Source organism: Gobius niger (genome assembly GCF_951799975.1).
Source record: "Gobius niger genome assembly, chromosome: 11".
Taxonomy (NCBI): Eukaryota; Metazoa; Chordata; class Actinopteri; order Gobiiformes; family Gobiidae; genus Gobius; species Gobius niger.
This window is the reverse complement of record NC_136862.1, coordinates 11500588-11513702: the sequence shown is the minus strand read 5'-3', so window position 1 is coordinate 11513702 and position 13115 is coordinate 11500588. Positions and strand designations below refer to the sequence as shown.

Here is a 13115-nt window from a genome sequence, read left to right as displayed (position 1 = left end):
TGTGCAATTCAGGATGTTGGCCACCAGAGGGAGTGGTGGGACTGTTTGCTTTAACAGAATCAACTTTGAGAGCCATCTGCTGGCAATGTTAATAATGCTCATATACAGTGTTGGGGAGTAACTAAACTGTATTCTGGTAAACAGTTACTTTCCTAGTATCAAAGGGACACATTGCAGTTAATAATTAAATTTCAGTTTCATATTCACTAGAAACATTTTAAGGAAACTATTCAGTATTCTGTAACTAAATACAATTTCAAAGTATTCTCCCCAACACTGCTCATATACAGTATTTATCTCCCACATTTTTGTATAATTGTATATACTTGTAACTACCTAAAAGCTACTCTCTACTATTATTATCATAATCATCCAGACTAAATAGACCAACACTTTACAAACAACAGTTTGGCAATGCATTATGAAGGTTTATTTTATCTGTACATAAAAATACAGAAGAATACCTTTTGAATGGCATGAACACACAGCTGAAATTTCACATCTGGGCACAGAGAAAAAGACGTGGCATGAATTAACACTACAACTTATTTAACGACAATGTACACCTATTTAAAGCTTGTTCTACATTTTGCAAATACCAGACACATTTTTATTCAGGGCCATTTTTGACATAAAGTTCAATCATAGCATCGAGGTCACACTTGACGTGGGAATTTATGTTCATAAATGCAATGCTTTTTGATTTTAATTTATCAGGCACATTCTCCATGTATCTTTTGAAGCGCTTGTACACAGCATTGCTAGTACTTTCAAGGGACAAACAAGGCACGATGGCAAGCCGTCTGAAAACTGCCAACATATTTGGGAAGAATTTCATGTCAGCCAGCTGCAGTGTGTCTTGAATATTCGTGACAAAATGCTCCTGTTTGCTTTTTTTGCTCCATTTGACCCACCAACAGCTAAACTCAGCAGAAAGGGCTCCTGGATTTGGGACGTCATTCTTGAAGAACTGCACGCAATCTTCATCTGGTTTGGCAGATTTCTTTTGATAAATTGCAGCAGGAACCAGAGACAAACCTTCAAGAGTCTTCAGGACGCACTCACTGAAGACGTCGTTCAACTCTACGTAGAGGCCGTGCACCACAGCGAGAGACACGTGCTCCTTGTAGTAACTGTCCGGCTGAATCACGACCGATTCTGCTTGTTTTCTCACAAAAGCTCGAGGGACCTTGACCACGACGTCCACCGCAGCGGCAACGTTCATGGCTTCTTCGTACCAGAATTCGTGGTACACCTCAATGTTGTCAGCCACCTCCTTTATCGAATGCAACACCGCTGGCAGACTGTTTGCAGCACAACTGATCTCTTCAGCATCTCCTAGCATGTTTTTACCAAAGGCCTTTGTGAGTGCGGTTATATTTTTCAGCACAATTAATGTCATGAGGAATTCGAAATCTGTCAGAGCTTTTGAAATCACCATGGCCTCCTGTGCAATCTGGTCACTCCACCTCACATCTTCATTGTCGTTCACGCTGTCTAACCAAAGCAACAGTGACTCATATATTTCAGCCCCAACTTCAAAAACATTGTAGCAGCTTGTCCAGTTAGTCTGACAGATTTCCTTCAATGCATTGGCTTTCTCCTCTCTGTCTGCATAGAAAAGAGATATCGCCTGCTCAAACTCTGTAATCAATAAAGGAGAGAGGCTGAAGAAAGACTCAATCTTCTTAAGGGTAGAAGTAACAAGCTGAACTCCTGACAAAGCCATGTTACTGGAAACTGCGATATTTACTGTTTGAGTTGATCTCACTGTGAGTACGGCAGCGGGGAATTTCTCAGCTACTTTGGAAGCAAACTTTTTGATCTTGCTAGAATGTGTTCCAGAGCAAGCGTGGGCCTGACCTTTGCACTGCTCCATTTTCAAGCCCCATTTCTCACCGATTTCTGACAGTACTTTTTCAGCTAAGACGTCTTCATCTCCACTGAAAGACACAAAGCCGAGAAACCTTTCTTGCTGGCGGTTTGACTGATCTACAAAGCGAACAAGCACGGGCAGGCATAATTCTCCGGAGATCATCACTAACTCATCAGTAAGTAATGAGAAAGGGCCATTTTGCGTGACTTCATCCACAAGTTTACCACGAATGCATTGTTCACAAGCATTGATTAGGTTATTGAGCTCATCTGGGAACTTCTGCTTATTCTCATCCCATTTTTTCTGGAGAATTTTATCTCCACTGTTAATACGATACTCTACCAGAGCTTGAAAATTACTTTGTCCAAAACTGTCACTTCCTTGGTCAGTAGGGAGAATATTATGTCCACCTAATAAGAGCATAATCTCAAATATTGACTTTAAATACTCTCTGTTGTCATCTTCATCTGACACTGTCTGGGTGTCTTCTTCAGCAGGCTCTTCAGCAGCATCAGGCTTTTTCATTTCTACAAGAAAAACACAATTTGTTGAGAGAAGAAGTTTTACAAACAATTTATTAGGGCTGGGACGATCCACTTTTGTCACGATCCGATATGTATCATAATACTCATGGGCCATTCTGATACGTATTGCAATCCAGGAAGTAATTATTATAAGTAATATGTTTACGTGTAAAAAGTCATGTGTCCAAAGTTTATAAACAAAAAGCCCTTTGACATGTATTGTGACATGTAAGTGTTAAGACTGAAAAGGTGCATTAACACAAAATGATGTGTAACTGTTACTGGAAAACAGAGTCATGATAAAAATGCCTCCAAACTCAAGTATTGACAGTATCGTAATACTTGATAAAGAATCAATACTTGGTATTGGAGCAAAAAGTATAGCGATCCAAGTCCGATCCGATATTTTGTCCCAGCCCTACAATTTATCACAAAAAATGTGTGAATGCAAACATACTTTTCCTTCCTTTAACCTCCTTTTCGTTGACTTTTGCCTTTAAAATAAAAACAGCATTAATACAATTAAGACACAAACAAAAAAATCCTGTTCCTGGTCTCTCTTCTCTTACGGTTTCTTTACGCTTCCCAGGATTGGTTTGAGTCCCTTCTGTCTCATCAAAGATGGTGGGAACAGCATCATCCTTCAGCACTACACCGGCCTGAGTCTCCTACAACATATAGGATTATATACATTTAACCACAGACCAATTACAAAGCACGTTGTACTTTACATTTTATGTTAACTTACACCGTCCATGGTCGACGGTTCAAAATGTTTTCCACAAACTCTTTCATATTTGTACAATTGCTCAGGAGGTTTGTCAATGAGGTCTAGTCTCTGGCATTTCTCCAACCACTGTTTGCACCTGAAAAAGAGCATGCAAATAACAGATGGTAAACCTAAATGAGAAAACTTGCAACAAAGTTAATGTAGGAGAACAAACAATATCGTGCAGTAAAGGCATCATTTGGGTGAGTGAAGTAAACACAACAATTATAGTGTTTTCTAGTAGTCAAACATGTGCTGTATGAACTGCTGTGGAAGATTAGCTTGCAGAATATTGTATGTATCATTCATTACCTTTCAGAATCCAGGGGAAACCTGAACAATGGTTGTGAGTCGGACTTTCCTCCTGTGCAGTTTGGGACAGCACAATGACCCAGCATTTCGACCTTTTACCAAAACAATCTTCTCTCAAAATAGTTTTACGTTTGCCACCAGCGACTACGCGCCATTGCCACAAGAGCACTTCCGGCGTCACATTTCAAAGTAAAACAATCATAGCCGAGATTTAAAGAAGTTTGTATGGCATGGTCCACTTTTGATATATTTTCAACAAATCTGTGAAAAACTGAGAAGCAACTCTTAATATCTGTGACACTTTAGGAGCGTACTAGAGATGTAAAAACAAGCTGTTGATTTATTTTGAAGGGATTTCTATACGTTGTTGGTAAAAAACGGTCAAAACCAAAAATTCAATTTTTAAAAATATGACCCCTTTTTTATTGTATTTATCCACCTGTTGAAAAACAATACAACCTGGATGATCTCTATCTTGACCAGAATCCTTTCCATATTCTATATTTTCCTAATCCTTGTAAGACATTTTGTGAACTGTCTGTTACTGTACTCAAATGAAACGCCCGATAAATACTTATGGCATGGTAATTTTAACTTAAAGATTTATTGCCTCCTGTCATTGATTTTTCTGCTGACAAAGTGAACAAAACCAGTACGACAGGAATTTTATTTAGTTTCAAACATTCAAAGCCCGAAAGCGGCCACACTGCTCCTCTGTTCCTCCCGCACATTCCCATTGGTCTGTTTCATGTTCTCGCGATCTTTCCAGGCCAATGGCAGCGCAGTGTTGACAGCGGCAAAGTCAAACAGTCAAACTGATCGTTCACCCTGAGGAAAGCAGAGGAAAGTAGACACACACGCCGTTTTGCTCCAGCCTTTTGCATCGTGAGAGGATTTCTCCTCACATTGACGCCCATCAGAGTAAGTAAAGTTCAGTTTAAGCTGGTTGGGGTTTTGCTTATAAGACACAGAAGTTTTATCGAAAGTATTTTACCAAACCTTGTTGAGCTAGCATGATAGATGGAAACAGTGTGCTCCTAGATTCCCAGCTTTCACAGTGTGTTATGTGTCATTGTCATTGTTGATGTCTTATTGTTGTTTAATTGTTAGCTTAGTTTATTTGTTTATTTGAGCTGTATACATTCTGCTCAAAATGATTGAGCTGAAGCAAGAAGCTTATGAGCGCCTATCCCCAAATTCAGTGCAATAATAAAAAAAAATGTTATGTTAAAGCATGAACTTGTGTGTATTAAAACTGCTTTTGTCTCATTTTGTCATTATCTCTCAACAGATTTTCTGTTGGCAAGGTCACCAATCAAAAGTAAAGGATGGAAAGCACCACTACTCTGAGACAAAACCACACCCTTAAGAAAGTAAGCAAAATATCTTAAAGGAGCTCTACCTGATTTCTTTTCTAGTTATGGAAGGACATTTGTTTTGTCTTCCTTAAGTATATTGTAAACTCAGACATTTGTGGGGAAAACACTGTAGATCTAATTATAAAGCATTTGTAGCAATTTCATGAACTTGGAGGCGAGTTTTCTAGCATTCTTGTGAAAGAGACCCAGAAAAGTGACCCTGCAAGTAGTGAATGTGCCTATAAACATGTCCCTGTTAAGAATTGGGATGCTACAAATATGTTAGGAAGATTAGGGATGAGTTTGTACCCCCACCAACATTTCAATTTAGTGGCTTCCTCTTTCATTGTTTGAAATGAAAAAATCAGGTATAAGGCCTTTAAGGATTATTCTTTTTTGATGTGTTTATATAATTTGTAATATTAACGTCTGTGTATTTCCATTTTATTTTTCATTTATCTGTTTAGAAAAACAAGGAGAATGTTCAGCCTGCACAAGTGGTGAAGTCTTTCATTAGACAAAAAGCTGCTGTGCCTCCAGTCCACACAAATGGAAATAAGAACGAGATCCTGGCAAAAAAGGGGACAGTGACAACTGTCAAACAAGTTGCGACAAGACAGAATATTGCTGAGCTGTCTTCAGGAAAGGCAACAGGTCTGAAAAGCACTGCAACAGCCAAAACACAATCTCACAGCCAGAAAACTGAACAAGCTGCAAAATTCAAAAAGCCAGCTGGAGAAGCACCAAAGCCAACACCTGCCTTACAGCTTCCAAGACCTGCTCCAGGCACTTACAAAGGCAAGATTGTCGAGTCAAAGATAGGGTCTATTTGGAAGTCAAGTGTTCCTGCTAGAAACGAAGAGCAGAAATCAAATGCCCCAAGAACGACAAACCAAAATGCTGGGAGTCGGACCACATCTGCTGCAGGGCGTGGCCCAACAGCATCAACTTCGACGAGAGCTGTCAAACCTTCCATCAGCACATTCTCCTCTGCTCGTCCACCCGCCAGAAGTGTCCCGACCGCAGCGCGTCCCCGAAACGCCACCGTGGCTCAGAGCAGGAGATGTGGGACTCTGATCGCAAAGCCAAAGATTCCAGTCACAGACACGAAGGCGAGCAAGCCTCCAGTTACGAGCGCTGTCAGGCAATATAGAGCCAATAGTGAAACTGCTGAGGAGAAGAGGTCAGTGCTTTTCACCATAGACTGTAAAGCAAAAGTCAAAATGATCCATTAACAAGTTTTTTGTGTTCATTGTTACAGAGCAAAACTTGCAGAATGGCTTGCCTCTAAGGGGAAGACACTGAAAAGACCAGCTATGGTGCCTTCTGCCGCCTCAACAAAAGTCAAGATCGCCAACAAACCTGCTGCTGTATTTCCTAAATCTCAAACAAAAGCTCTACTCACTACAAAGTCCAAATCTGAAGCTGAAGCAAAGGAGCCAAAACCCGTTACACCTGCCCTCACTACAGACAACCAGGAGTTGGTTCAGGCGGACAAAAGAACATCTCTCATATTGAATACTACACTGGACCTGCTCGAAAACTCTGATTTAGATCTTCCAATTGACCCACAAGACGGTGGCAGAGTTGATGATGTGAGAGCAAATTTTAATGGATTTTTACTGCTTTGATGCCTTTCAAATATTAATAACCCCATCTTTTATCAGATTGTTATTAACCTCTGTGACGCACTGGAGGCTTTAGAAACACCCTCTCAATGTGACGATGGTAAGTTTGTCTTCCTCTAAAACCTGCTGGTCTCTTTATCTTTATGAAAGGAAAAGATGTATCAGTTCTGTGTTTAGTCAAGCCGAATGTAAGAACCTGCTGCAACTCCACTTCTCATTATTTCACTTGTTACAGAGCTCCCACAGCTGAAGGATGAGTGCGGTGACCAGGGCAACGAGACAAAAGAAGAATGTAAAGCGGATGTGAAGAGTGAAACTCCAGATAATGGGATGGTGAAGTGTGAAGATGACGACCAGGAAGTTCAGGATGAGTCTGAGGAAAGTGATGACGACTGTTATGTGGATGAGAATATACCGCCGACAGAGGAAGCTTCTGTTGTCAAATATAGTGTTAAAACCACACCATTTTTGCAGAGGTAAAATCATATTTGAAGCTTTTGCGTGCTTAAAATATGTTGTAAATAAAAATGTTTCTTTTAGTGTTAAGAAGACGATCGAGGATGAAGTTTGTTACAGCACGTCTAAGCGTAAAAATAACATCAAAGACTTAAAGTTTCTGACACCAGTGCGACGCTCCAGCCGTATTCACCGCCAGTCTTCTCGTCTGCCGACAATGCTTGTCGACCACGACCCCTGCGTTTCATCACTCGCTGAGCTGGTGAAGCTGGATGACGACGCTAATGCGTATATTTACAGGAAAAACCCTGCTCTTCTGGAAGATCTGCCTGACCAGCCCAGGGTGTAGGTCACATTTTGAATAAGTGTGAGTTACTTTAAATCTGGTCCTAATAATAAGCTTGATGTTGAAGGTTTTACTTGTAAAATGTATATTTGCATATGACTAATCTTTTGAATATACAGTATGAGTCACTTTGGTTTACTAATATCAATCAACCTTTATTTGTATAGCGCTTTTCAACAGCACCTGCTGAACTGAAGTGCTTTCCATAAGTGCAATGTAATAATATATTGATGTGCAATGCATTATACTCTGTGCCTTACTATTGTACTTTCTTTGGCACATAAATGCTCTAATATTAAAACAAAGAGTCTTGAATCATTTTTCATTTTATTTAACCACATTGTAAAAATTCAGAGCACTTTTAAGTGAACATTGCGCTCTTTCATTACATGAATTGGAAATGTAATTGTAACACTTCCAAATTAACAGGACGTTTGACACCTGTTCCCAATGATCCCAGATGAGACAATACAAAATAACAAAATCCACAAAACATTAATCTCTAATGCAATTCCCCAAACAAAGTATAAAAAGTATGTATTTTCTTCCAATCATCTGCTGATCAAAGGGGAAGGCTTTCAGTGCTGTGCGCTAAAAATGTGTTCAACAGCTTTTGTCAAGGTTTTATGTCCTAGAAAGGCCCCGGTTGTCCAAATCTTTCACCTAGAAGAAAGTCAACCGTTAAAAACACGGAGAAAAATACTCAAATACATGCAAGACTGAAAAGCTTTACCTTGTATATCCTAACTAGCCAGTGCTCTGTAGTGTAGGCTTCTTCCAAAACATCCAGTTCAAAATCTTTATTTCCAATCTCCGCATTTCTCACTCTGTCATAACCAGGTGGGCGCTCTATAAAGCGAGCATTAAAAGTGTTTAGAACCAATTTGATAAAAAAAAAACATGTCAAGATAGAGGCTAATGTTTTGGATTACTCACTTGCTTCTGTGTAGACCTGCCCAAAGCGGTAGTAGCACATCTTGTACATGAGGCAGTTGAGCAGAACAGGAGATCCCTCACGATCTACTCTGAACTCCCCTGTGGGAGTGTAGTAGTCGTGCTCTTTGATGTGCTTGCCTGTGTCAGTACTTCCTCCAATACGCACCATCCAAAGGAACTTGTTGATGTCTAACAAGAGATACAGTCCCCAAAATGTAAATATTGAAGCACATTTACAAGTTTATTAATGAGTTATGACACACTCACCATCAGAAGAATAACCGGTAAGTCCTCCAAAGATAACCAAGACATAGCTGACATCCAGTTCCCTCATAATCTCGTAGGCCCGTTCCTCTGTTGACGCCATTGCCTGTAAACAAACCCCATGGAAAGTTATACCAAATGCAAAAGTACAAATGTCAAACTAAAAAGACCAACATGTTTACCTGCCCAACTCTGGATATATGGGTATTGTTCCATGTGTTATTGTCCACGAGAATAGTTCGATTAGCCATCGCAGTTATCTGGTAGCCGTAATCCCACCAAGACATCACTTTGGCATCCTGTAAATTGAAAAAGTTTCTCCATTAACTCAAAATGTCCAGCTTAATGATCTTTTTGGGACCCTGAAAACACTTATCTAACATACATTGTGTTTTCATTCATTCATTCATTCATTCATTCATTGGTTAAGTGTTAGTACAGTACATAATCTGAGTTCAAAACATGTGCTCAAATTGCGATATCTTTCTAAAAAGTTATAGCTTTCTTTTTTCTAATTTACATATACAGCCACACTCCCAAAAGAGATCCAGGTGTTTGCAGAAATCAGCTACATGCACATTATTTAAAGAGTGTTTGGTGTGTGTGTGACTGACCTCTGGGGTGTTGTGCCGGAGCCAGTAGTAAGCCTCTCTGAAATCATCGAAGATAATGCGGCTCCCGTCTCCTCCGCGGGCCGACAACACAATGGAGGGCGAGGAGTAGGCCTCACTGGTGACCCAGGTGGAGTGGAAAGTGTAGGTGATAAGGAAGAAGGCCATGACCAGAATCATCCCACTGGCAACCTGATTTGTAACAGAACAGGGAGTTAATGCATTGGCCATGTACTTACTGTAAACTGTTCAGATAAGCCCATTGTTTGTGTGATAAGCATGAGTATTCTATTGTAGTAGAGTTTCAATATTGTTGACTGGACAGGGTTGATTGAGTTTCGTTTTCAAATGTGAATGTTAATGACAAAAAGCTCAGACCTAGCACACAGGAAACCATGGAGGCGGCCTGAGACATATGTTTCCACTTTACAAAGGGCTTACCAGATCACAGCAGCAGGGCATTGTTAATGCAAATGGGACAAAACGACTCCCAGTTTTGCACCAGCCCAGAGTGAAGACTGTTTTATTTAGTGAAGCTGTTTTAGTGAAAACAATAGGTTTATGGCAGCCCTTACCCCTCATCCCCGGAGTGGGGGATTTAAACAGGCCCCTAATTTTGTGTTTAACCATTCTGACATTTTACTACAAGAAGCTTCTGAATGTCTTCAACTCCATCCAGTTGATGAAATAAAAAAATCTCAACTACAATGAGCCTTTTGAGTGAGCTCTTGCACCTCGTTTTTGATTGGGTAGGTGGCATCCTGCTGTTTCTTGGTCTTCTTGTCTGGACGACTGACATCAAGGTTCTTCATGTAAGTGGTCAAAACTTGGGACACTCCAATGCCTGAAAGGATGCACATGACTGGAGCCAGCACCAGCATCAAACGCACCTAAGGAAGGAGAACACCGCCACAGTCAAAGGGAAGGTCAAAAGGTTGATGCTAAATCTTGAGATACATGTTATTTATGAAGAGGATAATACCATCACAGCAGAGAAATACATGCTGGTCACTCCATACATGATGATAAAAATCCTGGCGTCCGACAGGTTGTTAAAGCAGTAGTACAGGCCAACTACAAGAATACAGAGAAGGCCGTTAGACAGAATATAACTGAGTAATAAACAACATTTAATAGTCGAATAAAAAACTTGACATGATGTGCAAGTGATCGGAATAATTAGGACACAATCACTTTATAGTGGTTCCATTATCAAATTACTTTACATTAATGCATGAGAGAATAATTTTGGATGGAAGACACTACTTGCCTGGAAACATAAACACCAACAGTTGCAAATCAAAGTAGTAGGAGGACCAGGTTGTCGGCTGATGTTCAGAGACAGAGGCAATGATGGGAATGTTGTTCTTGGCATAAGATGGGTCAAGCAAGGAGTAAAAACGGCCAGTCCAAGGAGAGATTTTTCCTGAAGAATAACATCAAAGTTTGGGTCAACCATGGCACTGTACACAAGGGCAGTATTTTGGCAGACATTCTTACCAGTCAGCATCAAGACTGCACCCACAGAAAGCAGGATGAAGCCCACCAGAGAGATGACACTCTTGAAGAGCACCTCAAACTGCTGGGCGTTGAGTTTGCTTCGCAGGTAATCCACAAAGGCGTGAATCTGGCACAGGCCAAACACACCAAAGGCAGCCATGTGCTCAGACGACTGCACAGGCTGGTGACGGATGAAAGGTAGTTTGGGACATTGTGAGAATCAAAAACATAAGAAAAACACTTATAATAAAATCATGCTATGTAGTAAAACACATACCTGGAAGCCTACAAAAGAAATCTGCATGGAGAGAATTGTGCCCAGACAATAGACGGTGCAGTACGCCACATAGATGCGGTGAGAGAATCGCCCAGTCAGCATCAAAACCAGGACGTGAAGGGGAATCAAGTTGATGAGAAAAACGTAGCCACCCCATGATGAAACCTGTAGTAACACATACGCAGATTAGAAAACCAACACAAAACCGTTCAAACACATAAACTGTATTTCCATTTGCTCACCATGTAAAAGTATGCAAGAGCGCACATGGATGACCAGTACACTGATCCAGTTTTGACAGCTTTGATCCACATGTAGTAGGTCAACAGCATGCAGAAGATGGCAATACCTTAAAAGTATGAGAGGAGGCAGAGTTGAGTCAGAATAACTTTATAGAACCCCGAAGGTAAATTACTTTCTTTACAGTCTATAAAATTCAACAAAATGAAAGTATAGCTTTGCAATAAAAATGTATTACACATATTTGAGAACTTTTACCTTCATTATCATAGGAGCCAGCAACCGAACGTGAAATGTAACCAGGCACCACAGCAATCATAGCAGCTGCAAGAAGTCCCGCTCCCGCATCCTGAAGAGGGAGAGAGAGGGTAATTATCTTTTTTATTTCACCACAATTAGACCAATGCTGTAGAAATTGTACATTCTTTCACCCATACCTTAAGCTCCTTGGTCAGATGGTATGTGACAATGGCGGTAAAGGAGGAAAACAAAGGTGCAAGGAACACACAGACGTTGCGGATGTCGATGGTGATGTGAAAAAAGTGCAGAACATGGTACAGAAGGGCGGATGTGATCATCAACCCTGTCAACGAATGAGAAAAACTTTTAAAGCATCTCCATTCAGTTGAGCATTGGTTTTAACTCGTATCAGATTTTCACCTGGATAGATAGTTCCACCAATAATCCTGCCCAGAGGATACCATGCCCGGTCATCAAACCAGTTGTGAAACTGATAAAATCCCTCTTCTGTTAAGAAGCGGGTGGTACGGTAGTTGAAATATCTGATATCAAAACACAAAATATTAATAGGATCCTGACTTGTTAGTAAATTAAAACAATGGGGAGGGGAAAGAAGTATTGCCACTTACGGATCAAACTCATGGATGACACTTTCAAACCTCAGCACAGAGAAAAGTCTGGTGGAGAATGCTGTAGAAAGACCCAAAAAAAAGGGGGAAACTTTTTGACTTTTTCTGCAGGCGTTTCAAGCACAGAGTGACTGATGTGAGGGAGACTTACACAAGATACCAGCCATAGACAGAATGAGCAGCTTCAGCAGTGTGTCCTGTTTCTCATAGGACAAACGCAAGAAGCCCATCTTGGTCATTGTGGCGAGGTTAGAAACTGCTCACCGTACAACCTGAGCAGGACAAAAACGATCAATATTAGGCAACTACAGCACACAAAGAGGTCTAAACTTATTTATTATGACTGTGATTCTCAAGTGCATTCTGGGAAAACTCAATCACGGTCAGTCACTGCACAAAACTCGGTAGCTTTCTTAAAAAAAATAACTAGTTTGTCCAACCCAACCAGATAAGGCCACGCAACCACAAAGAAAAAGAAGTCGCGTCAGGAATCAGGAAGCTGCTACTCTGGCAAACATGCACGGATTCATCCCTTGACTTTTAACAGAATAGATGACTGCTCAATGAAAAAGATTAAATGCAAGTAATAAACTCAACACAGCTCATTCATGCCATTGTCAGCAGTGCTACACTCTGTCACCAAACTGCAATGTATGCAATGTCGCTCCAAGCAACAAACTGAACCGTTATCCGATTTTGCCTGCGTTATTCTTCTGTGTGCACAAATTGCTATGCATAATAAGACACGTACACGTTGTTTTAATCAGAAGGCCGGTTAGTTGTGATGCATGCAGTGTACTCAGAGCTAGCCATGCTAACATGATAGCTTCCGTGTGATGTACACCCCTACCTCTTTCTCAGCTTTTAAACACAAATTCACCAAAATGCATAAGAAAACATAGCTATTAACGCAGATGTTTGGCTTTTACACTCAACAGAATGATAATTACGTTTAGAAACACTCACCCGCTCCTGTTTCTCATACACTTTTCGCACACAACCCTCACTGGCCACTAGTCCCGCCCCTTCGACTTCATAGTCTCCGCCTATTGGTTGAAGGCCACGTCGCACACATACTCCATACATTCCATTGGTTGCTTATTTGCCAATCAAACTTACTTCCGTATCTTGCCGCGTCGATGTAGTGAC

General features: G+C 40.7%; 3 protein-coding genes across 3 annotated transcripts; 1 reads left to right on the top strand and 2 right to left on the bottom strand.

Moving 5' to 3' along the window:
• Nucleotides 1-574: 574 nt before the first annotated feature.
• thap12a (THAP domain containing 12a) lies at nt 575-3645 on the bottom strand. The gene is made up of 5 exons (XM_079567004.1): nt 3482-3645; nt 3149-3266; nt 2970-3068; nt 2858-2894; nt 575-2403 (listed from the first exon to the last, which is right to left on the bottom strand). The coding sequence occupies exons 1-5, from the start codon at nt 3565-3567 to the stop codon at nt 611-613; spliced, it is 2133 nt and encodes a 710-aa protein (XP_079423130.1). The 5' UTR covers nt 3568-3645; the 3' UTR covers nt 575-610.
• A 666-nt stretch (nt 3646-4311) lies between these two features.
• Nucleotides 4312-7424, top strand: LOC306970511 (uncharacterized protein). Its single transcript, XM_079566500.1, has 7 exons — nt 4312-4402; nt 4773-4854; nt 5307-6022; nt 6101-6434; nt 6507-6567; nt 6703-6943; nt 7008-7424. Exons 2-7 carry the CDS (start codon nt 4810-4812, stop codon nt 7270-7272), a joined length of 1662 nt encoding a protein of 553 aa, XP_079422626.1. The 5' UTR covers nt 4312-4402; nt 4773-4809; the 3' UTR covers nt 7273-7424.
• A 175-nt stretch (nt 7425-7599) lies between these two features.
• Nucleotides 7600-12988, bottom strand: stt3a (STT3 oligosaccharyltransferase complex catalytic subunit A). The gene is made up of 18 exons (XM_079566410.1): nt 12933-12988; nt 12118-12238; nt 11967-12027; nt 11758-11879; nt 11535-11680; nt 11356-11446; nt 11100-11206; nt 10858-11022; nt 10581-10761; nt 10351-10506; nt 10063-10154; nt 9815-9970; nt 9084-9272; nt 8652-8768; nt 8473-8575; nt 8206-8394; nt 8003-8118; nt 7600-7932 (listed from the first exon to the last, which is right to left on the bottom strand). Exons 2-18 carry the CDS (start codon nt 12203-12205, stop codon nt 7894-7896), a joined length of 2118 nt encoding a protein of 705 aa, XP_079422536.1. The 5' UTR covers nt 12206-12238; nt 12933-12988; the 3' UTR covers nt 7600-7893.
• Nucleotides 12989-13115: the final 127 nt, after the last annotated feature.

Coding starts and splice junctions, on each gene's coding strand:
- thap12a (XM_079567004.1), bottom strand. CDS start 3,567: ATGCTGGGTCATTGTGCTGTCCCAAACTGCACAGGAGGAAAGTCCGAC. Junction 2,895..2,969: donor CTGGGAAGCGTAAAGAAACC/GTAAGAGAAGAG, acceptor TTTATTTTAAAG/GCAAAAGTCAACGAAAAGGA. Junction 2,404..2,857: donor GGAGGTTAAAGGAAGGAAAA/GTATGTTTGCAT, acceptor TTTTTCTTGTAG/AAATGAAAAAGCCTGATGCT.
- LOC306970511 (XM_079566500.1), top strand. CDS start 4,810: ATGGAAAGCACCACTACTCTGAGACAAAACCACACCCTTAAGAAA. Junction 6,023..6,100: donor GAAACTGCTGAGGAGAAGAG/GTCAGTGCTTTT, acceptor TCATTGTTACAG/AGCAAAACTTGCAGAATGGC. Junction 6,435..6,506: donor ACGGTGGCAGAGTTGATGAT/GTGAGAGCAAAT, acceptor ATCTTTTATCAG/ATTGTTATTAACCTCTGTGA.
- stt3a (XM_079566410.1), bottom strand. CDS start 12,205: ATGACCAAGATGGGCTTCTTGCGTTTGTCCTATGAGAAACAGGACACA. Junction 10,762..10,857: donor TTTCTTTTGTAGGCTTCCAG/GTATGTGTTTTA, acceptor ATCCGTCACCAG/CCTGTGCAGTCGTCTGAGCA. Junction 8,119..8,205: donor GCAGGTCTACACAGAAGCAA/GTGAGTAATCCA, acceptor CTCGCTTTATAG/AGCGCCCACCTGGTTATGAC.